Genomic DNA, 25,092 nt, shown 5'->3' with positions numbered 1-25,092 from the left:
TGGTTTTGTCGGCGCCCGTGCTAGTTATTTAGCTTACTTACGTCATAGCTCTTGATCGGCTCTGGTGGTGGCGTGTGATTTCTATGTCAGCCCTGGGGTGAGGTCAAAATGAGAGATGAATGTGTCACGGAATTATTTCGGCAACCTAACGCTGCCTCCCTAATTCCGAAAAAAGGCCCGGACCTGCAATAACGGCTCACCACTTAAGCCAAAATACCTCACACTGGTTTCACTAAATGGGCGCCTGACTTTAAAGTGCATATGACACGGTAATGACAACTTTCCGTAAAACTAAAGGTACATTTACAACTAACATATATCCGGTTCTACGCCATCTAAAAAATGTACTGCACAAAACGTAGCGGCGACCAAAAATCGTAAACCTTTTTCGCTGTGGCGAAATTGACATCACGCAGGGCGCTCGCGTCCAAAAATGCATTGTCCACATAGGAGAAGGCGCCTTATATTGCAGATATCGAATATTTTCAAACATAGGAGAATCCACAGATTACGTTACCTCAAAGGTCGGGACAAGGTTTTACATCACACAAAAATATGTCAATGTGACGTCACAAACCAAACGCTTATTCGTACCGGATTATCGGAAGAACAAAGGTTATTGCAGAAACAACGACACTACTCTGTACTTCGAAAAGACAGGGATAGTGCGTTTCTTTGCTCAGTGACATTACATGACGTCATTTTGGGTGTGATGTCACAACTTTAACCTCACCTTTGTGTTGACTTTAGTTTGATGATTCCAACATTTGTAGTTACAACTATATAGCGAAAAATACATTAGTAGTTGGTTGTGGAGAATTAAATAAATCATTCACGACGCGAACTAGAAGGCAACGCTACTGTCGGACAAAAAGTGGTACTATGACAGAATAACAGTGTCGTGTTGCATCATCAGATAATTTGGTCGGTTTTTCTCGGCGGTGTTTGCCAGCCTCAAAATTTAATTAACCTACTTCTATTTTTTGCTGTGAGTGGACAAAATGACAATGCTAAATTAAGAGTTTGTCTCTGTCGTGTTTTTAAAAGTTTATGTATTTTTAAGTTATAAACATCTCTTAGTTTCATTGTTAACATTTTTACGTGTCTCATGCACTTTAATAAACGAACTAATGCGATAAAACGTACGTACATACAATACCAGTAAACGCCAATAAACCCTTCAATAGTACTTGCTTGTTTGGCGACACTAAAAACAACCGTATAACACGACGCCCATCTCAAGACTACTGGTCATGCACACTGCACTCCTTGCACCGGCCAATCAACCAATCAACAACTTGCAGGTGAACCAATGGAGCGTTACGGGATGTGGTAAACATAGAAAATAAACACAAAGGGAAGTTTGATAAAACGTGAGTGCAAGAAACAGATAAAAAACAAAAGCATAGTGCGATGTGTTGTGCGTGTAAGGTTTGAACCTCACCAGCAAACCGTTGTATCTGAATAAACAGTTTATTATCAGGCTATGGGAATAAATCCCAAGCCGGCGAATAGCTTGTAGAGTCTCAGTAATAATAGCAGTGTAACAGTAATACGATAGGACAAGTAGAATCGAATGGAATGAATTTACAGGCACACGGGGCTTTTTACAGCTCTCCATACTGAGCGCTGATTGGTCAATAATGTCACGTGATATCATGAGGCGCTTGCAGTAATATAATACAAGAACATAGGTGTGATGTGACATAAGCATAGGAGAACATTATATGTGGTAAACAGGATGTTGAATGAATCACTTAACTCGAGAACATTCGATGAGTTTATCATATGGTTCGCAGTATGGGATTTTGCAAAACTTGTGCACACGAAATATTACGAAATATAAACACTGATTTCTGTGACGTATGTTACAAATACTTCCCCCCAGATTTGCAGGTGATGAATATAACATCAGCTTTGGGCGATTAAAAAGATGGTTAATGCGATTGAACGAATAAAACGCAAAAGGAATAGTCACAACAAACGTGCAATGACATGCGAATACACAAAGGGTCATTACTATGTCATGGGGCTGATAACAGTGCGTGAAACTTCACCCTTTAAAAATATATTTGATCTGCTAGTTTTATGGATATTTAAGTTTGTCCGAGCCCGTGCTAGATAACGAGCAATAGTTGGTCTTACACGTGGGTATAGGCGTAGCCAGACATGCTTAATTGCAAAACCCGTTAATATGACACCCCAAATTAAGGATAAAATGACTTAAATATCCAAGATACTGCTCCAAAATGGGTCTGTTATAGAGGAGAGTGTCATTAATAACGTTTGTTTAAGTACTGAATGGATGCTGCTTGAGATGCGCAAGTTTGCCACATCCGACGTTTTGGAGAAGTTCTTTGCCTCCAAAATACGAGTCTAAGCGTTCATTCTGCGGTTTGCTCTGTGCCAGTGACGCGAGAATGGAGTCGAGATCTCTAAGCGGGTAATTAGGGGTTCCTATAAGAACATTCTATAGAATGTTTGAAGCTTCTGAAAAGTTATCTTACTTAATCGACATATTTATAGGAAGCAGTTGCGAGGATAATTGGTTGATATTCGATCAACGTGGGACATTGTATATTTAATAAACCGATAGGATTTTCCTTGTATTTTAAAGTGAAAAATCCTATTAGGTTGGTAGTGCTCTACAAACTGTACCTTTGAGTGTAATTCTCCGTTAGAGTACAGCTCGCGCTTATTTACAACAGAGCGCTTTCTGTGATGCAACAATCGTTGCCTTAATTGTTAGATCTTTGCGTGGTAGAAGGCGTGGAGTGTTGCGTGAAATGCCTGAAACACTTTGTTATTCAGAGCATTTGGATTGGCGTTTGGCACTTGCTGCTGAGTGTGAAAAGGTGTAAAAATGTGAATTTGTTAAGGTTAGTTAACTTTTGTGGTGTTGAACTTGTTTTTTTTCTACGCAACGATAATATTCCAGCTTCAGGCTGAAAAGATATAATGCATGTCTTTAAGGTAAAATAGTTGTCAGATATTTGGCCAGGTAGTAAATGTTTTTTTTTCAACAATATGCAATTCGACCGAGAACCGAAAAAATCAAACAAGCCAATCAGTAGAGTTAGCAAAAAAATCAACATGCTTTAAACAGGCTATCGACAAAATGCGAAAACAATTATTTCATTGCGGTTTACGATAACTTAGCATGAGGAAGTCTACGGTTTAATTAAAATACTGATCAATAATACGAATATTTTAACATAGCTTGAAAAAAAGCAAATTTAGGCGGCATTGCGATTGTTCATGGTGTTTTATACAAGAAAACCCTTTCGAAGGGGGTCTTCTTCTTCAAATTCAAACTCGTGACATCCGGTTCTATAAGCTTTGTTTTTGATTTCAATGATCACCGCATCTTTTTTTCCAACCTTAGTTGCTTTAACTGCTGATACAGTTGCACTGCATACGAAAAATGCACATTTAGTTGTTGATAATATGAAATGTTTCACATTCCTGTACGGAAAGTATTTTTTTTATGATACATGATACGATTTTTCGAAGTGCTTTTTTTTGCTTGCTACAGCAAAAATTAAACAACACTAATGACGCTGTACACTCGCTTGTACACTGTATGGAAAAAAAATTTTCGAACAGGTAATTTCGAGCAATCAAGAAAATCCCCGTCTTTAACAGACGATAATTTTTTCATTGTAACATGGCAATATGGAAACACTGTTCATCGAATTGTTTGTAGCTTCAACAATCTAATTAAAAGGCTGTCCTAAATGCTGTAAACATTGATATGCATATTAAACGTTTCCACATAAATTCCTATGCCATTATCCGTATACACAAGGGCCCATGAGGGAGAGAAGTACCTGTTCGAGAACTTCTTTTGGAAATAAAATCATAACATTTTTTGTGAAAGTCAGCTATATTCCCTAGTCAACAGTTTTTGGGCCCGTATTTTGCTATTCAGGGCCCATCTAAACTGGTATATGGACCCATTTATTGTAGGGCCTGAGAATATTCAACATAATCATTGGAAGACAGACGCCTTTTAAACAATTGTGGTTATTTCTCTCACCATTGTTTTGTCACAATACTTCCATAATCACGTGTCTCGCCGAGTTTTAGTTTTCCGCTAAAATAGTCGAAAGCTGCTCGACAAGTAGATCCGGAGCCGCAGAAACCACGGTTTACCTGTAACCGACATGGATTTGTAAATCCTGGAATTTGTCTTCTTTTTAAACCTTGCCTTGGAAATAAAATTGCACGAGTATTTCGCTTGCATCCTCTTTGACCCTATGCAGTATATGTTTTTCTAGTAACTATTTGAAACCGCGCTTTTGGCTTAGATCCAAAAGAATCCTATTGCCAAACAGTGTTCAATAATTAGATGGTAGCACGTTTGTTTAAAGTAAAGGCAGCTCACTGAAAACATTAAATCAGTGTTCGTTTGAGGGCAAACAAAGTTTTGTTCCTAAACTCACCATCGACTCGCCAACCACGATGAAATGAAACGAAAACGATGTATGATTTCTATCCGCAATAATGGTACCGCTGACTGGAACTTCTTTCTGTCAACAAAACAAACAATTTTACTAAAATTTGTCCTTTAAACACCGTTTCAGTTGTCAGTGTTCTAACCCAAGCTTCGATTGCTCGTTCCGTGACGTCATCACCTAATGACGTCATAGCGCTGATCTCATTTTTATCAATGTCGATTTTGAGTTCGTCCTGGTAAACCACCACGTAGTATGCACCGCCGTACACGAGGTTGGCACTTATTTCCAAACCTGTCGATAGTTTTAAACTTCGGTCTGCAAAACAAAAGCAGCAAGAGTTGCATAGATTTTTTTGGAGCCCGAAATTTGACTGAAAAATGCACCTTTTGCGTGCACGAACGAAGGCACCATGTTCAAGCGAATGTTTCCAACTTTCCCATTGGTCCATTCTGCGTAACACGTGACCAGACCGGGAGGACATTGGACGACCAACTTTGTTTCCGGTTCAGTGCCTTTAATCAAACCGTGTTCCAGCAAGTACCTTAGCAGTGTATATTGGTAAGATTAAACATATATGTGCTTAATATAGGGTTGGCTGTATTAAGTTAAATTGTAGTTAAACAACTTAAATTGTAGTTAAACCACCTAGTAAAGCAAATAGTCGCCTCTCCGCACATCGGCAAGTACATGGTAGCTGCGCAAAAGATCACACCGACGTCGGCCACTGATTGGTCGTGAGCCACTGGCAAGACAACGGTCATGGATCGGTAACCACGGGGTTCCCAACATAGCTGCCTGTGATATGAGGTAAGCTTTTTTACGTTGGCAAATGTCTTCTACTACAATGCACTGTAAAGATTCAGATTTCAGTCGCACAATCAACTTACTTGCGAATGAAATCCAGGTTTTCGTGCACGTATTGCTTTCTCTCCTCAAAGCAGCTTCCTTCGATTTTCGGTAGTCCTCCGGTAATGATCCGCATAGGGGAACCCCCGCAATGGTAGTCGATGGTCTTGAGGCGCATTTTCAAACGCTTGATGCGCTTCCGTTTCTTTACTTCGAATAACTACACTGACAGTTCAATCGTCAACACTTCTCTATGAAGGCCGTAAGCCGGATTGCAAAACCAGCAACGTTGGCAACTCACGACAAGTCAATATTTGGTCCTGACATACATTCGCCTGCAGGTCAATAGAACTTCATATGTGAAATATAAGCATACCATTTTGCTCATACCGCAGTTCAAACCAAAGTACCAAACGTTAGTTGTATACTATTGTCTCATAATGATTTTCTGAACGATTAAGTGCTTGTCCTTGTTAAATTAAAAAAAATATATAAAAAATTAGGCCGGGTCTGCGAAGCCTGTTAGACTAAACCTAATGATAAAGAATAAAGCTTCATTTCATTCGGATTATTTTCTAAGCAGCCAATAGAAAGTGTACATATAGGTATATGGTAGATTGTGCTGTCTCATATAGTGCTGAGACAATTCTTCGGAAATTAAATGTTCTTTCGGCTGGGTAAACGCTATAGAACAAACAGGCGATTGTTTGTAAACAGAAGAGCGGTAAAAATTGTGGGAAAGCGAGAAAAAATTGTGCCTGGGCGAGACGAACCCCCTTTTTGGAGATTACATTGGATGGTAGGGGTCTTTTTGTAACTTGGTGGTTTTCAACCTTTTGTCATGGCGGACCACTTACGATTTTTTAATTCAAACTATATCCGCACATTATAGAAATGTGCTCGCGTGCCACCGGTTGGGAAACACTGCTCTACGGACCCACGGTTGAAAACAGCTGATTTAATGCAATAAAAGCTTAGTCACAAAGCAAACAATAACATTAAATCCATGAAGCCCCAAAATTCACATGGGTCGACGTGAGCCACAACGGATTCACCCCCTCTTGTGGGGATTGTTTACAAAACATGTACCCTCTCAGCAAACTAACTTAGGCTTAACGAATTAACTGTGACATAGGATAGGTTCATAATCGAGGGCTCCGCGAATACATTTAGCGCGATCCACAAATGATATTCGTAATATGTCTCACGACGCAAATAAGAGGGTAACACTTGCAGTTTTCCTGAGGTCACTTCTGCTTGCGGCGAATTCAACACTTACGTAACTGCAACGTAATAATTGATCGTGTGCAAAACAACATACAGCGCAAATTATAATATGATAACGAAGGGACTCACTTGAATATTGACAACATGTGCGCATTGAATGTTCTTTAAGCGCAAGAAAATTTAACCAAAGTGCGACGTTATATCCACTCTTTTCGCGTCACAAAATGAATATTCTGGCCAAAATTGGGTCGCAACCCACCACATGTGGCCCCCTGACTTAAACAACATAAGCTTCCTGCCAACGTTTTGCCACCCTAAAACACTTTAATGTACGTAAAAAATTTCGATATCATATATCAAACAATGGGGAATTCGGAATATTCTGCTGTTCGCACCACCCTGCCCTGATCTATACCATGCGAGGTTACAGTTGTATGTCGGATGCTGTAATGTTTTGTCGGATGCTGTAACGTTCCCACGGAATTCATATGCGAAAACCATAGCACAAGCTGTTCGTTATTTTCTGTCAGAGCATATTTTTGCATTAGTATCAGTGAATGGTAATTCGGACTGCAATTTTATAACTGTTTTAAAATTGATCATATCCTTTCTCTTTTTTGCTAATCAAATGTTGTTTAATTTGGAATACTGCCTTAGCTTCCAAGAACGGTTCGACTGTTCGCCTTTCAGTGTATAATAACAACAAAGATAAAGCACGCTACTAGCGTGTAGAAGTAATGCTATGCTTACGCATAGCAAGGCGGGATCGCCCCACTGCGCAGGCCCTTTATATTTGGCGATCACAGCTCTAATATTCTGATCATAAGGTTCACAGGCTTCGCAGCCAAGGCATTGCAGCCAAGCTGGATCAGCCACTTTTCCCGACAAGTCGGAGCGAGATCTGAAAAATCAAGCTCCCGGTGAGGTTTGAACTCGCGACCCTGGGTTAACCAGACCCAACGCTCTACAAACTGAGCTACAGGAGCTCAGTGGCTTCACGGGGTATATTGTGGCCAAGGTACACTGGTGCGCAAGCGCACAACTTGTCAGGCGACCTCGAGTCTCTTCTTTGCAAAGTCATTTTACTGCAACTGATTAACAGATACACAGAATGCAGTTTAATATTAACGTACTGATTTGCAGCTCACTTTAATAAAACTACATTATCAGCTTTGTTGCTTCTGTTGATCAATCTTTGTTGGTAATTTATCAATCCCCTACATGTGAGCGTGTCATTTCCTCTCACTACACGATGCTCTTAGTATTGGCTGTGGAGAGGTTTTAGTTGCCAACGTGACTGATTTCCAAATAACGTTTTGATGAATTTTGGGTGGAAGTGCTTCTAATTTATTTTCGGTTATTAGGTCGTATTTCATTTACGTGATTACGCAGTAATGTGACATTCTTGGATCTGCTTTCATTGATGATGTATGGTCAGGCGTTGGTATAACGCGAGTTTGGTCCTTTGGCTGCTAATAATGTCTCACATGTTCGTGACATAATGGGAGGAAGTTGTACTAGTACGCAACGTGGTTTGATCGATGACCATTTGGCTTGTTGTGGTAACAGTTCTGTAGAAGTTCTTTGTTGGATGTGCATTTCACGCTTATTTCAACCGGTGACTTTCGCTGCGAGCATTGTTGCAGTGTTAAATTTTGTACTACGTTCCACGAACGGTCAGTACACTTGCAAGCCCTGTAGGCATGCATTTTAACAGATTTATATTTACATGAACTTGTATTCCTAAAAAGTTAGCCCCTGATTTCCATGTCATTTTATGTTGCAAAACAGAACAAATCCGTATTATAAGGTTCACAGGCTTCGCAGGTAAGGCATTGCAGCCAAGCTGGATCAGCCATTTTTCCCAACAAGTCGGTGCGAGTGCGAGATCAAGCTCTCGGTGAGGTTTTAACTCACGAACCTGGGCTAATCAACTCCCGTGGTTTCACGGGGTATCCTGCTTTGCTATGCAAAAAGAAGGTATTTCTTCTGCGCTTTTGCAGATGTCAACGAAATGATCGCAAACCCATTTTATCGAGGTATCTTCTGGGTGACAGGCATCTTAGCAATGGGAGGGAATTCATTTGTATTTGTTACAACCACACTTGATTTGATTAAAGTCAATAAAAATAACAATTTGTATATTAATACAAGCGTTTTTGTTCTTAATCTATGCGTTTCTGACCTTCTCATGGGAGTTTATCTACTGGCAATCATAATACAAGCTAACAGATATTCTGGATCTTATTGTTTGTTTGATAAGGAATGGAGATCAAGTAGCTTGTGTTGAGGACTTGGGGCACTTGAACTGGTATCATCAGAAGCATCAGCAGTCACAATGACAGCTATGACAACATTTCGCCTGATATCGGCCTATAGACCTTTCCACGTGCGATATGTCTGTGTCACTAAAACTTTAATTGCTGAATTGTCTTGTTGGATATTAGCTATTTTGTTGGCAACCGTTCCTTTGCTTCACCCAATTTCTGAGTACTTTGTAACTGATGTTTGGTTTCCAAATAACTTTTATGAAACAGATTTCTTGTCAAGAGAAAACATGATGTTACTTGCGGAAAGAATTCCGGCATCAGAGCCAGAGTCTTGGTACGATGTTAAGCGCACAATTAAAAACACTTTTCCACGTAATTCTATCAAAAGAGAGTTTGGATATTATGGTGGAACGAGCGTCTGTATGCCACATTTGTTTGCAACAACCAATGAGTTTGCTTGGGAATATTCTGCATTTCTTATTACACTCAACTTCCTCATGTTTATCTACATGGTGGTTGCTAATTTTCTTGTCTACAAGCGAAGCAACCGCACGAGAGGCTCCAGAAGAACTGACGTCAGCTCCCAGATGCAGAAGAGAATCACAAGGTTGATTTTGACCGACTTTTGTTGCTGGTTTCCAATTTGTTTCATGGGATTTTAGAGTTTTGGAGGAATGAAGATGCCAGGAGATTCTTATGTGCTGAGTGCGTGTATGTTGCTTCCAATCAACAGCGCCCTTAACCCCTTGCTCTACTCCAAATCATTAGAGGAGCTATTGTCGAAGATAAAAGAATGGCTCTTTTCCAAAATATCATCTTCACGTACATCAAGGAGTCGTTCATCTGAATTAAGCGTTAGATACAACCCCCGTGCTGAGCAGGATGGTGATAGAGTAATTGAGATTGTTGAATGATTTATCAAACGTCATACTTAACAAACGTGGCAAACTTTTATTCCGATCGAATATTGTGTGTTCTTGTGATTTGGTTTAGTTACTATACAGTAAAATAACTTTCCCCGAATTTGTAAATATTTTCTCATTTTTTTGGTAATACTACTAGTGACTTGTATGTAACTTACATTGTTTTGTAACGGAGAAAAAAACACTGTGAAAACAATTAATTCCAGTATATTACGAAAGATGTAGCAGGCAAATGAGGCCTAGGAGTTCCCAACCATCAAGCAACGTATAGAAACAACTACAAGCCGTAATGTGTGGGCTTTCTGTTGCAGCAGCGGTTACACTATAGGAAGGCCGTCTGTCTGCCACATAAGTTAAAATAAATAAACACTCAATGGCAGTCGCACAAATCTCTTTTTCCTGTAGGCCACCATTTTCTCGTCAAGTTTTTTATATTCGTGAGAAATGTAGGAAATGTGGTAACTTAAAAATTATAAAGAAGATAAATAAAACACTATTACGAAATTAACAGAAATCAAACAAACACAAGTCACCTGCAGTTGATAAAAAACAAGCTTTAGTGTGATTAAATACAACAATACAGTATAGTACTTTGTTTACGAAAAAATAATAACGACCTGCAGCACGAATGCACGACGTCATTAAACAACATTAAAAACAGTGGTAAAAGATGTACTCCATCCATGAAACACAACACCAAACAAAACTGCCAGCAATATACTAACGAATTCGGGGGAGAATTATTTGGATGTTTATTAAGGCTTGGGTGCGGTTTAACCACATGACTTCGCATACATCCAGCCTTTTGGCCATTGGCTGTTACACAAATACCACCGAAAAACAACTTGAAATGCTTGGGCGCGTTCCTGCCGGTGGGTGCGCGTTTGCCTCCCAACTTGCCTTTGACTAAATACAATATGTTGGTGTTGTGCCCATGTTATTGAAAGTGTATGTTTTGTTTGGCCAACGTATTGTTCATGACATGTTGTGCAGGTCGCAACATAAATACCGAAAATCGCACACGTTAGATTTTGCATCGTTTATTGTTTGCCTGCTTTTGTTGGATATGTTGACGTTTCGTTAACCATGGATACCTATATGGTTACCATTGTGTCCGCACAATGCGCAGCCACAAGGGTATACCAGAAGGGTCGTTGCAGACCGTCTGCAGCGCCAGCTCCCGGTAATTTGCTAAAATTTTACCCAAGGAGTGGGGTCGTTTGTAAACACTTGGACCTGGCTGTTTGATTGCTTTTCTTTTTGTGTGAGATTGAGAACCTGCGGAAATGATGTACCTCATTTTATCTTTAATCTTGTCGGTGGAGTTGCGGAAGGGTGTTGACCACGTTCGTGCCTCTGCGATAGTCGTATCAATGGCTTTCTTGGAGAAGGCCGATTTCCGGCATTTGTCCTCAAGTCATTTAAGGCTTTGAAGGTAGTGGTCCTGTCTTTTGTTGAGGAGGCGCATGCGGCATGCTTCACTGAGGACAATCGACTTGTAAACATGTCTGGGGTGGTATGACGTTCGGCGGAGTAAACAGCGTTCTTTTGTTGTACATTTGATGAAGTCTATGGTTACAAACTCAAAGTTTGATTCGCTGCACGGCACTTGCTACACATCCAAAAACTCCGAAGTAGTTTTATCATCCTTGGTACGCATTTTACGAAAAACAGTTTGAAGGCCCATAGTTAAGAATGCTTTTGAAAGATTGACGCGTGAGTTTCTAGTCAATTCCACCCCCGTGGAAACCCAAATGATATCGTCATTATACTTCTTAAAGTTGTGTGCAGTATTCAGTGACTTTTCCACTGATAGCACAACATAGTGAAGAGCTATGTTCGCGATAGAAATATAAATTTCCAACAAGACAGACACATCACCGGGCAGATTGAAATTTACCCAAAGGCAAGTTGTGAAACAACGATAAGACGGCTCTGCGCTACCATTTTGTAAACGCGCACCCACCGGTAGGAACGCGCCTAAGCATTTTTATGTTGTTTTTCGGTAGTATTTGTGGAACAGCCAAACGCTAGAAGGCTGGATGTGTGCAAAGCCATGTGGCTGAACCGTCCAAACATCCAAAAAATAATTCACCCCTGAATTCGTTAGTAGTTGCTTCCTGTTTTGTTTGGTGTGTTTTATTGATGGAGTACATCCTTTATCATTGTTTTTGATGTTGTGTAATGACGTCGTGCGTTCGTGCTGCGGGTCGTTAATATTTTGCGTGCTCACGTAATTCGCACTATCTTATCGTTCTGCCTCCGGTATTAGAAGGACTGTGAAGTTTGCACGTGTGTAGATGCAGTGGTAGGGGACATTGTGCTCACCATTTCAGTTTTATTTTTATTTGTTTTCTAACACATGGCTCTAACATAATGTTATACAACGTAACATTTCAGTGTCGTAACAAAATTGAAAAAAAAATACTTTGCAAAACTCGACCCAAATCAAAAATGTAATGATGGAAAGGTTTCTTGTCGATCCAGTATTCGCTGACAAGTCGACCAGCCCTGTTATACATCGTTAAACGAGTATATGGCCTGAAATTTTCCAAAAGGAAACGAGTTGACAGACAAAACATGTTATTGGGTGGAAATCCACTAACGAGTGATCGACACTCACAAGATGGTTTGTTGATCACGTCACCGCTTGCCTGATGTCATCGTGACAACATGCAGAAACGGTCGCCTTCACGAAGAAATTTATTTTTAAACGTTTGATGTAATGTACGTTACGCGAGTCAAAATATTAATTACTGGAAAAACAACACCTTAGTTTTTCCAGTTAGTCGATATTATGACAGGCGTAAACAAGTTGTAAGAATTTTACACGAAAGACGCCTGACTCGATAACCCTTATGGTTTTGTCGGCGCCCGTGCTATTTTTTTGCTTACTTACGACAAAGCTCTTTATCGGCTCTAGTGTTGGCGTGTGATTTCTATGTCAGCCTCTGGGGTGTGTTCAATAGGTCACGGAATTTTTTCGGCAAACCCAACACTGCCTGCCTAATTCAGAAAAGGCCAGGACCCTGCAATAACGGCTCACTACTAAAGCCAAAATACCTGGTTTCACTAAATCGGCGCCTGACTTTAAAGTGCATACCACACGGTCATGGCAACTTTCCGTAAAACTAAAGGTACATTTACAACTCACATATATCCGGTTCTACGCCAACTAAAAAATGTACTGCACAAAACGTAGCGGCGACCAAAAGTCGTAAACCATTTTCGCTGTGGCGAAATTGGCATCACGCAGGGCGCTCGCGTCCAAAAATGCATTGTCCACATAGGAGAAGGCGCCTTATATTGCAGATATCGAATAGTTTCAAACATAGCAGAATCCACAGATTACGTTACCTCAAAGGTCGGGACAAGGTTTTACATCACCTAAAAATATGTCAATGTGACGTCACAAACCAAACGCTTATTCGAACCGGATTATCGGAAGAACAAAGGTTATTGCAGAAACAACGACACTACTCTGAACTTCGATAAGACAGGGATAGTGCGTTTCTTTGCTCAGTGACATTACATGACGTCATTTTGGGTGTGATGTCACAACTTTAACCTCACCTTTGTGTTGACTTTAGTTTGATGATTCCAACATTTCTAGTTACAACTATATAGCGAAAAATACATTAGTAGTTGGTTGTGGAGAATTAAATAAATCATTCACGACGCGAACTAGAAGGCAACGCTACTGTCGGACAAAAAGTGGTACTATGACAGAATAACAGTGTCGTGTTGCATCATCAGATAATTTGGTCGGTTTTTCTCGGCGGTGTTTGCCAGCCTCAAAATTTAATTAACCTACTTCTATTTTTTGCTGTGAGTGGTCAAAACGACAATGCTAAACTGACGGTTTGTCTCTGTCGTGTTTTTAAAAGTTTATGTATCACGTTAGTGATCATAAATGCTGTAACAACAAGAACACTCTGTCCCAGTAACTTTTTTATTATTACACAACTAAACAAGTCATAATAGGTCGAAACAGCAGCCATTTGTCTGCAGCTAAAATTAACATCAAATTCGTTTACTTGTTGTCCCCTGCTTAATGCAATACTATACTAAACCAGTTTTACAATGTTTTCCATTCCTACGCATAAGGCTTGCTGTCAGCACTCGCACGACCATAGCGCCTTCTATGACGTTACGCAACAATAATCTCGCTCTCGCTCTCGCACGAAAAATGCGACTTTGATCAGCTCTATCTCAGAAACCAGTCGCCGTATCAAGCTATGTCTTTCGCCAAAAATGTTTTAAAGTTATGAACATCTCTAAGTTTAATTATTAACATTTTTACGTGTCACATGCACTTTAATAAAAGAACTAATGTTAAAAACGATGATAAAACGTACACACAATACCAGTAAACGCCAATAAACCCTTCAATAGTAATTACTTGTTTGGCGACAATAAAAACAACTGTACAGCACGACGCCCATCTCAAGACTACCGGTCATGCATACAGCACTCCTTGCACCGGCCAATCAACCAATCAACAACTTGCAGGTGAACCAATGGAGCGTTACGGGATGTGGTAAACATAGAAAATAAACACAAAGGGAAGTTTGATAAAACGTGAGTGCAAGAAACAGATAAAAAACAAAAGCATAGTGCGATGTGTTGTGCGTGTAAGGTTTGAACCTCACCAGCAAACCGTTGTATCTGAATAAACAGTTTATTATCAGGCTATGGGAATAAATCCCAAGCCGGCGAATAGCATGTAGAGTCTCAGCAATAATAGCAGTGTAACAGTAATACGATAGAACAAGTAGAATCGAATGGAATGAATTTACAGGCACACGGGGCTTTTTACAGCTCTCCATACTGAGCGCTGATTGGTCAATAATGTCACGTGATATGATGAGGCGCTTGCAGTAATATAATACAAGAACATAGGTGTGATGTGACATAAGCATAGGAGAACATTATATGTGGTAAACAGGATGTTGAATGAATCACTTAACTCGAGAACATTCGATGAGTTTATCATATGGTTCGCAGTATGGGATTTTGCAAAACTTGTGCACACGAAATATTACGAAATATAAACACTGATTTCTGTGACGTATGTTACAAATACTTCCCCCCAGATTTGCAGGTGATGAATATAACATCAGCTGTGGGCGATTAAAAAGATGGTTAATGCGATTGAACGAATAAAACGCAAAAGGAATAGTCACAACAAACGTGCAATGACATGCGAATACACAAAGGGTCATTACTATGTCATGGGGCTGATAACAATGCGTGAAACTTCACCCTTTAAAAAGATATTTGATCTACTAGTTTTATGGATATTTAAGTTTGTCCGAGCCCGTGCTAGATAATGAGCAATAGTTGGTCTTACACGTGGGTATAGGCGTAGCCAGACATGCTTAATTGCAAAACCCGTTAATATGACACCCCAAATTAAGGATAAAATGACTTAAATATCCAAGATACTGCTCCAAAATGGGTCTGTTATAGAGGAGAGTGTCATTAATAACGTTTGTTTAAGTACTGAATGGATGCTGCTTGAGATGCGCAAGTTTGCCACATCCGACGTTTTGGAGAAGTTCTTTGCCTCCAAAATACGAGTCTAAAGGCCCGTTTACACACGAACACAGTTTGGCACGGCACAGCACAGTCTGGCACACACGGTGTTTACACTACTGGAATACGACAAGTGCAAGTGACAAGTTACGTTGATAATTTTTTAAGGATGTCACTCTTGCCTTGCATTTCTCTGCATCGCCAGCGATATTATAAGTACAAATTGAAGTTGTTTCTATTTTACTATTTTGCATTTCTCTGCATCGCCAGCGATATTATAAGTACAAATTGAAGTTGTTTCTATAAATTGAAGTTCAGTCGCGCTGCACTTTCGCATCAATGTGTGCCGAAATGTGCCCAACTGTGCCCGAATTTATGCTCATCGAGCAAAAGCGAGCACATCCCAGCACAGACCGGCACATCCCATCCCAGCACAACTCAGCACGCGCGCACAATAAAACAAACACGGAATCGTCTGTAGTGCAAACGGGCCTTAAGCGTTCATTCTGCGGTTTGCTCTGTGCCAGTGACGCGAGAATGGAGTCGAGATCTCTAAGCGGGTAATTAGGGGTTCCTATAAGAACATTCTATAGAATGTTTGAAGCTTCTAAAAAGTTATCTTACTTAATCGACATATTTATAGGAAGCAGTTGCGAGGATAATTGGTTGATATTCGATCAACGTGGGACATTGTATATTTAATAAACCGATAGGATTTTCCTTGTATTTTAAAGTGAAAAATCCTATTAGGTTGGTAGTGCTCTACAAACTATACCTTTAAGTGTAATTCTCCGTTAGAGTACAGCTCGCGCTTATTTACAACAGAGCGCTTTCTGTGATGCAACAATCGTTGCCTTAATTGTTAGATCTTTGCGTGGCAGAAGGCGTGGAGTGTTGCGTGAAATGCCTGAAACACTTTGTTATTCAGAGCATTTGGATTGGCGTTTGGCACTTGCTGCTGAGTGTGAAAAGGTGTAAAAATGTGAATTTGTTAAGGTAAGTTAACTTTTGTGGTGTTGAACTTGTTTTTTTTCTACGCAACGATAATATTCCAGCTTCAGGCTGAAAAGATAAAATGCATGTCTTTAAGGTAAAATAGTTTGGCCAGGTAGTAAATGTTTTTTTTTCAACAATATGCAATTCGACCGAGAACCGAAAAAATCAAACAAGCCAATCAGCAGAGTTAGCAAAAAAATCAACATGCTTTAAACAGGCTATCGACAAAATGCGAAAACAATTATTTCATTGCGGTTTACGATAACTTAGCATGAGGAAGTCTACGGTTTAATTAAAATACTGATCAATAATACGAATATTTTAACATAGCTTGAAAAAAAGCAAATTTAGGCGGCATTGCGATTGTTCATGGTGTTTTATACAAGAAAACCCTTTCGAAGGGGGTCTTCTTCTTCAAATTCAAACTCGTGACATCCGGTTCTATAAGCTTTGTTTTTGATTTCAATGATCACCGCATCTTTTTTGCCAACCTTAGTTGCTTTAACTGCTGATACAGTTGCACTGCATACGAAAAATGCACATTTAGTTGTTGATAATATGAAATGTTTCACATTCCTGTACGGAAAGTATTTTTTTTATGATACATGATACGATTTTTCGAAGTGCTTTTTTTTGCTTGCTACAGCAAAAATTAAACAACACTAATGACGTTGTACACTCGCTTGTACACTGTATGGAAAAAAAATTTTCGAACAGGTAATTTCGAGCAATCAAGAAAATCCCCGTCTTTAACAGACGATAATTGGAAAACACTGTTCATCGAATTGTTTGTAGCTTCAACAATCTAATTAAAAGGCTGTCCTAAATGCTGTAAACATTGATATGCATATTAAACGTTTCCACATAAATTCCTATGCCATTATCCGTATACACAAGGGCCCATGAGGGAGAGAAGTACCTGTTCGAGAACTTCTTTTGGAAATAAAATCATAACATTTTTTGTGAAAGTCAGCTATATTCCCTAGTCAACAGTTTTTGGGCCCGTATTTTGCTATTCAGGGCCCATCTAAACTGGTATATGGACCCATTTATTGTAGGGCCTGAGAATATTCAACATAATCATTGGAAGACAGACGCCTTTTAAACAATTGTGGTTATTTCTCTCACCATTGTTTTGTCACAATACTTCCATAATCACGTGTCTCGCCGAGTTTTAGTTTTCCGCTAAAATAGTCAAAAGCTGCTCGACAAGTAGATCCGGAGCCGCAGAAACCACGGTTTACCTGTAACCGACATGGATTTGTAAATCCTGGAATTTGTCTTCTTTTTAAACCTTGCCTTGGAAATAAAATTGCACGAGTATTTCGCTTGCATCCTCTTTGACCCTATGCAGTATATGTTTTTCTAGTAACTATTTGAAACCGCGCTTTTGGCTTAGATCCAAAAGAATCCTATTGCCAAACAGTGTTCAATAATTAGATGGTAGCACGTTTGTTTAAAGTAAAGGCAGCTCACTGAAAACATTAAATCAGTGTTCGTTTGAGGGCAAACAAAGTTTTGTTCCTAAACTCACCATCGACTCGCCAACCACGATGAAATGAAACGAAAACGATATATGATTTCTATCCGCAATAATGGTACCGCTGACTGGAACTTCTTTCTGTCAACAAAACAAACAATTTTACTAAAATTTGTCCTTAAACACCGTTTCAGTTGTCAGTGTTCTAACCCAAGCTTCGATTGCTCGTTCCGTGACGTCATCACCTAATGACGTCATAGCGCTGATCTCATTTTTATCAATGTCGATTTTGAGTTCGTCCTGGTAAACCACCACGTAGTAGGCACCGCCGTACACGAGGTTGGCACTTATTTCCAAACCTGTCGATAGTTTTAAACTTCGGTCTGCAAAACAAAAGCAGCAAGAGTTGCATAGATTTTTTTGGAGCCCGAAATTTGACTGAAAAATGCACCTTTTGCGTGCACGAACGAAGGCACCATGTTCAAGCGAATGTTTCCAACTTTCCCATTGGTCCATTCTGCGTAACACGTGACCAGACCGGGAGGACATTGGACGACCAACCTTGTTTCCGGTTCAGTGCCTTTAATCAAACCGTGTTCCAGCAAGTACCTTAGCAGTGTATATTGGTAAGATTAAACATATATGTGCTTAATATAGGGTTGGCTGTATTAAGTTAAATTGTAGTTAAACAACTTAAATTGTAGTTAAACCACCTTGTAAAGCAAATAGTCGCCTCTCCGCACATCGGCAAGTACATGGTAGCTGCGCAAAAGATCACACCGACGTCGGCCACTGATTGGTCGTGAGCCACTGGCAAGACAACGGTCATGGATCGGTAACCACGGGGTTCCCAACATAGCTGCCTGTGATATGAGGTAAGCTTTTTTACGTTGGCAAATGTCTTCTACTACAATGCACTGTAAAGATGCAGATTTCAGTCGCACAATCAACTTACTTGCGAATGAAATCCAGGTTTTCGTGCACGTATTGCTTTCTCTCCTCAAAGCAGCTTCCTTCGATTTTCGGTAGTCCTCCGGTAATGATCCGCATAGGGGAACCCCCGCAATGGTAGTCGATGGTCTTGAGGCGCATTTTCAAACGCTTGATGCGCTTCCGTTTCTTTACTTCGAATAACTACACTGACAGTTCAATCGTCAACACTTCTCTATGAAGGCCGTAAGCCGGATTGCAAAACCAGCAACGTTGGCAACTCACGACAAGTCAATATTTGGTCCTGACATACATTCGCCTGCAGGTCAATAGAACTTCATATGTGAAATAAAAGCATACCATTTTGCTCATACCGCAGTTCAAACCAAAGTACCAATCGTTAGTTGTATACTATTGTCTCATAATGATTTTCTGAACGATTAAGTGCCTGTCCTTGTTAAATTAAAAAAAATATATATAAAAAATTAGGCCGGGGCTGCGAAGCCTGTTAGACTAAACCTAATGATAAAGAATAAAGCTTCATTTCATTCGGATTATTTTCTAAGCAGCCAATAGAAAGTGTACATATAGGTATATGGTAGATTGTCCTGTCTCATATAGTGCTGAGACAATTCTTCGGAAATTAAATGTTCTTTCGGCTGGGTAAACGCTATAGAACAAACAGGCGATTGTTTGTAAACAGAAGAGCGGTAAAAATTGTGGGAAAGCGAGAAAAAATTGTGCCTGGGCGAGACGAACCCCCTTTTTGGAGATTACATTGGATGGTAGGGGTCTTTTTGTAACTTGGTGGTTTTCAACCTTTTGTCATGGCGGACCACTTACGATTTTTTAATTCAAACTATATCCGCACATTATAGAAATGTGCTCGCGTGCCACCGGTTGGGAAACACTGCTCTACGGACCCACGGTTGAAAACAGCTGATTTAATGCAATAAAAGCTTAGTCACAAAGCAAACAATAACATTAAATCTATGAAGCCCCAAAATTCACATGGGTCGAAGTGAGCCACACCGGATTCACCCCCTCTTGTGGCGATTGTTTACAAAACATGTACACTCTCAACAAACTAACTTAGGCTTAACGAATTAACTGTGACATAGGATAGGTTCATAATCGAGGGCTCCGCGAATACATTTAGCGCGATCCACAAATGATATTCGTAATATGTCTCACGACGCAAATAAGAGGGTAACACTTGCAGTTTTCCTGAGGTCACTTCTGCTTGCGGCGAATTCAACACTTACGTAACTGCAACGTAATAATTGATCATGTGCAAAACAACATACCGCGCAAATGATTATATGATAACGAAGGGACTCACTTGAATATTGACAACATGTGCGCATTGAATGTTCTTTTAGGCGCAAGAAAATTTAACCAAAGTGCGACGTTATATCCACTCTTTTCGCGTCACAAAATGAACATTCTGGCCAAAATTGGGTCGCAACCCACCACATGTAGCCCCCTGAATTAAACAATAAGCTTCCTGCCAACGTTTTGCCACCCTAAAACACTTTAATGTACGTAAAAAATTTCGATATCATATATCAAACAATGGGGAATTCGGAATATTCTGCTGTTCGCACCACCCTGCCCTGATCTATACCAGGCGAGGTTACAGTTGTATGTCGGATGCTGTAATGTTTTGTCGGATGCTGTAACGTTCCCACGGAATTCATATGCGAACACCATGGCACCAGCTGTTCGTTATTTTCTGTCAGAGCATATTTTTGCATTAGTATCAGTGAATGGTAATTCGGACTGCAATTTTATAACTGTTTTAAAATTGATCATATCCTTTCTCTTTAGCTGATCAAATGTTGTTCAATTTGGAATACTGCCTTGTACTACTAGCGTATAGAAGTAATGCCATGCTTACGCATAGCAAGGCGGGATCGCCCCACTGCGCAGGCACTTTATATTTGGCGATCACAGCTCTAATATTCTGATCATAAGGTTCACAGGCTTCGCAGCCAAGGCATTGCAGCCAAGCTGGATCAGGCACTTTTCCCGACAAGTCGGAGCGAGGTCTGAAAAATCAAGCTCCCGGTGATGTTTGAACTCACGACCCTGGGCTAACCAGGCCCAACGCTCTACCAACTGAGCTACAGGAGCTCAGTGGCTTCACGGGGTATATTGTGGCCAAGGTACACTGGTGCGCAAGCGCACAACTTGTCAGGCGACCTCGAGTCTCTTCTTTGCAAAGTCATTTTACTGCAACTGATTAACAGATACACAGAATGCAGTTTAATATTAACGTACTGATTTGCAGCTCACTTTAATAAAACTACATTATCAGCTTTGTTGCTTCTGTTGATCAATCTTTGTTGGTAATTTATCAATCCCCTACATGTGAGCGTGTCATTTCCTCTCACTACACGATGCTCTTAGTATTGGCTGTGGAGAGGTTTTAGTTGCCAACGTGACTGATTTCCAAATAACGTTTTGATGAATTTTGGGTGGAAGTGCTTCTAATTTATTTTCGGTTATTAGGTCATATTTCATTTACGTTATTACGCAGTAATGTGACATTATGTCGGACTCTTGGATCTGCTTTCATTGTTGATGTGTGGTCGTCGTTGGTATAACGCGAGTTTGGTCCTTTGGCTGCTAATAATGTCTCACATGTTCGTGACATAATGGGAGGAAGTTGTACTAGTACGCAACGTGGTTTGATCGATGACCATTTGGCTTGTTGTGGTAACAGTTCTGTAGAAGTTCTTTGTTGGATGTGCATTTCACGCTTATTTCAACCAGTGACTTTCGCTGCGAGCATTGTTGCAGTGTTAAATTTTGTACTACGTTCCACGAACGGTCAGTGCGCTTACAAGCCCTGTAGGCATGCATTTTAACAGATTTATATTTACATGAACTTGTATTCCTAAAAAGTTAGCCCCCGATTTCCATGGCATTTTATGTTGCAAAACAGAACAAATCCGTATTATAAGGTTCTCAGGCTTCGCAGGTAAGGCATTTCAGCCAAGCTGGATCAACCATTTTTCCCAACAAGTCGGTGCGAGTGCGAGATCAAGCTCTCGGTGAGGTTTTTACTCACGAACCTGGGCTAATCAACTCCCGTGGTTTCACGGGGTATCCTGCTTTGCTCTGCAAAAAGAAGGTATTTCTTCTGCGTTATCCGTATAAGGTTGTGTTATAGAAAACGCTTTTGCAGATGTCAACGAAATGATCGCCAACCCAGTTTATCGAGGTATCTTCTGGGTGACAGGCATCTTAACAATGGGAGGGAATTCATTTGTATTTGTTACAACCACACTTGATTTGATTAAAGTCAATAAATATAACAATTTGTATATTAATACAAGCGTTTTTGTTCTTAATCTATGCGTTTCTGACCTTCTCATGGGAGTTTATCTACTGGCAATCATAATACAAGCTAACATATATTCTGGATCTTATTGTTTATTTGATAAGGAATGGAGATCAAGTAGCTTGTGTTCAGGACTTGGGGCACTTGAACTGGTATCATCAGAAGCATCAGTACTCACAACGACAGCTATGACAACATTTCGCCTGCTATCGGCCTAAAGACCTTTCCACGTGCGATATGTCGGTGTCACTAAAACTTTAATTGCTGAATTGTCTTGTTGGATATTAGCTATTTTGTTGGCAACCGTTCCTTTGCTTCACCCAATTTCTGAGTACTTTGTTACTGATGTTTGGTTTCCAAACAACTTTTATGAAACAGATTTCGTGTCAAGAGAAAACATGGTGTTACTTGCAGAAAGAATTCCGGCATCAGAGCCAGAGTCTTGGTACGATGTTAAGCTTACAATTGAAAACACTTTTCCACGTAATTCTATCAAAAGAGAGTTTGGATATTATGGTGGAACGAGCGTCTGTATGCCACATTTGTTTGCAACAACCAATGAGTTTGCTTGGGAATATTCAACATTCCTCATTACACTTAACTTCCTCATGTTTATCTACATGGTGGTTGCTAATTTTCTTGTTTACAAGCGAAGCAACCGCATGACAGGCACCAGAAGAACTGACGTCAGCTCCCAGATGCAGAAGAGAATCACCAGGTTGATTTTGACCGACTTTTGTTGCTGGTTTCCAATTTGTTTCATGGGATTTTTGAGTTTTGGAGGAATGAAGATGCCGGGAGATTCTTATGTGCTGAGTGCTTGTATGTTGCTTCCAATCAACAGCGCCAACAATCCCCTTGCTCTACTCCAAATCATTAGAGGAGCTATTGTCGAAGATAAAAGAATGGCTCGTTTCCTAAATATTGTCATCACGTACATCAAGGAGTCGTTCGTCTGAATTAAGCGTTAGATACAACCCCCGTGCTGAGCAGGATAGTGATCGAGTAATTGAGATTGTTGAATGATTTAGCAAACGCCATACTTAACAAATGTTGCAAACTTTTATTCCAATCCAATGTTGTCTGTTCTTGTGATTTGGTTTAGTTACTATACTGTAAAATAACTTTCCCCGAATTTGTAAATATTTTATCATTTTTTTGGTAATACTACTAGTGACTTGTATGTAACTTACATTGTTTTGTAACAGAGAAAAAAACACTGTGAAAACAATTAATTCCAGTATATTACGAAAGATGTAGCAGGCAAATCAGGCCCAGGGGTTGCCAACCATCAGGCAACATATAGAAGCAACTACAAGCCGTAATGTGTGAGCTTTTTGTTGCAGCAGCGGTGTAACACTATAGTAAGGGCGCCTGTCTGCCACACAAGTTAAAATAAATAAACACTGTATGGCGGTCTGTCTAAAACGCACAAATCTCTTTTTCCTGTAAACCACCATATTCTCGTCAAGTTTTTTGTATTCGTGAGAAATGTAGGAAATGTGGTAACTGAAAATTGATACAGAAGACAAATAAAACACTATTACGAGATTAGCAGAAATCAAACAAACACAAGTCACCTGCTGTTGATAAAAAACAGGCTTTAGGGTGATTAAATACAACAATACAGTATAGTACTTTGTTTACGAAAAAATAATAACGACCCGCAGCACGAATGCACGACGTCATTAAACAACATTAAAAACAGTGGTAAAAGATGTACTCCATCCATGAAACACAACACCAAACAAAACTGCCAGCAATATACTAACGAATTCGGGGGAGAATTATTTGGATGTTTATTAAGGCTTGGGTGCGGTTTAACCACATGGCTTCGCATACATCCAGCCTTTTGGCCATTGGCTGTACCACAAATACCACCGAAAAACAACTTGAAATGCTTAGGCGCGTTCCTACCGGTGGTTGCGCGTTTGCAAAATGGTGGCGCAGAGTCGTCTTGCCGTTGCCTCCCAACTTGCCTTTGACTAAATACAATATGTTGGTGTTATGCCCATGTTGTTGAAAGTGTATGTTTTGTTTGGCCAACGTATTGTTCATGACAAGCTGTGCAGGTCGCAACATAAATGCCGAAAATTGCACACGTTAGATTTTTGCATCTTTTATTGTTTGCCTGCTTTTGTTGGATATGTTGACGTTTCGTTAACCATGGATACATATATGGTTACCATTGTGTCCGCACAATGCGCAGCTACAAGGGTATACCAGGAGGGTCGTTGCAGACCGTCTGTAGCGCCAGCTTCCGGTAATTTGCTAAAATTTAACCAAGGAGGGGGGTCGAGTTTTGGAAGTGTGTTGACCACGTTCGTGCCTCTGCGATACTCGTATCAATGGTTTTCTTGGAGAAGCCCGATTTCCGGCATTTGTCCTCAAGTGATTTAAGTCTTTAAAAGTAGTGGTCCTGTCTTTTGTTGAGGAGGCGCATGCGGCATGCTTCACTGAGGACAATCGACTTGTAAACATGTCTAGGGTGGTATGACGTTGGGCGGAGTAAACAGCGTTCTTTTGTTGTATCTTTGATGAAGTCTATGGTTACAAACTCAAATTTTGATTCGCTGCACGCCACTTGCCACACATCCGAAAACTCCGAAGTAGTTTTATCATCCTTGGTACGCATTTTTCGAAAAACAGTTTAAAGGCCCATAGTTAAGAATGCTTTTAAAAGATTGACGCGTGAGTTTCTGGTCAATTCCACCCCCGTGGAAACCCAAATGATATCGTCATTATACTTCTTAAAGTTGTGTGCAGTATTCAGTGACTTTTCCACTGATAGCACAACATAGTGAAGAGCTATGTTCGCGATAGAGATATAAATTTCCAACAAGATAGACACATCACCGGGCAGATTGAAATTTACCCAAAGGCAAGTTGTGAAACAACGATAAGACGGCTCTGCGCTACCATTTTGTAAACGCGCACCCACCGGTAGGAACGCGCCTAAGCATTTTTATGTTGTTTTTCGGTAGTATTTGTGGAACAGCCAAACGCTAAAAGGCTGGATGTGTGCAAAGCCATGTGGCTGAACCGTCCAAACATCCAAAAAATAATTCACCCC

General features: G+C 40.2%; 2 protein-coding genes across 2 annotated transcripts; both read right to left on the bottom strand.

Annotated features, from left to right (window-relative positions):
• Positions 1-3,266: 3,266 nt before the first annotated feature.
• Positions 3,267-5,484, bottom strand: LOC145907152 (trans-L-3-hydroxyproline dehydratase-like). The gene is made up of 7 exons (XM_082994584.1): positions 5,348-5,484; positions 5,106-5,255; positions 4,844-5,001; positions 4,603-4,775; positions 4,446-4,532; positions 4,040-4,155; positions 3,267-3,411 (listed from the first exon to the last, which is right to left on the bottom strand). Exons 1-7 carry the CDS (start codon positions 5,482-5,484, stop codon positions 3,267-3,269), a joined length of 966 nt encoding a protein of 321 aa, XP_082850710.1.
• Positions 5,485-16,637: 11,153 nt separating this feature from the next.
• LOC145907151 (trans-L-3-hydroxyproline dehydratase-like) lies at positions 16,638-18,832 on the bottom strand. The gene is made up of 7 exons (XM_082994583.1): positions 18,696-18,832; positions 18,454-18,603; positions 18,192-18,349; positions 17,951-18,123; positions 17,795-17,881; positions 17,389-17,504; positions 16,638-16,782 (listed from the first exon to the last, which is right to left on the bottom strand). The coding sequence occupies exons 1-7, from the start codon at positions 18,830-18,832 to the stop codon at positions 16,638-16,640; spliced, it is 966 nt and encodes a 321-aa protein (XP_082850709.1).
• Between the last annotated feature and the right edge of the window lie 6,260 nt (positions 18,833-25,092).

The sequence above is a fragment of the Ascidia mentula genome, chromosome 6 (genome assembly GCF_947561715.1).
Source record: "Ascidia mentula chromosome 6, kaAscMent1.1, whole genome shotgun sequence".
In the NCBI taxonomy this organism is placed as follows: domain Eukaryota; kingdom Metazoa; phylum Chordata; class Ascidiacea; order Phlebobranchia; family Ascidiidae; genus Ascidia; species Ascidia mentula.
This window is presented reverse-complemented; position numbering and strand designations above follow the sequence as displayed.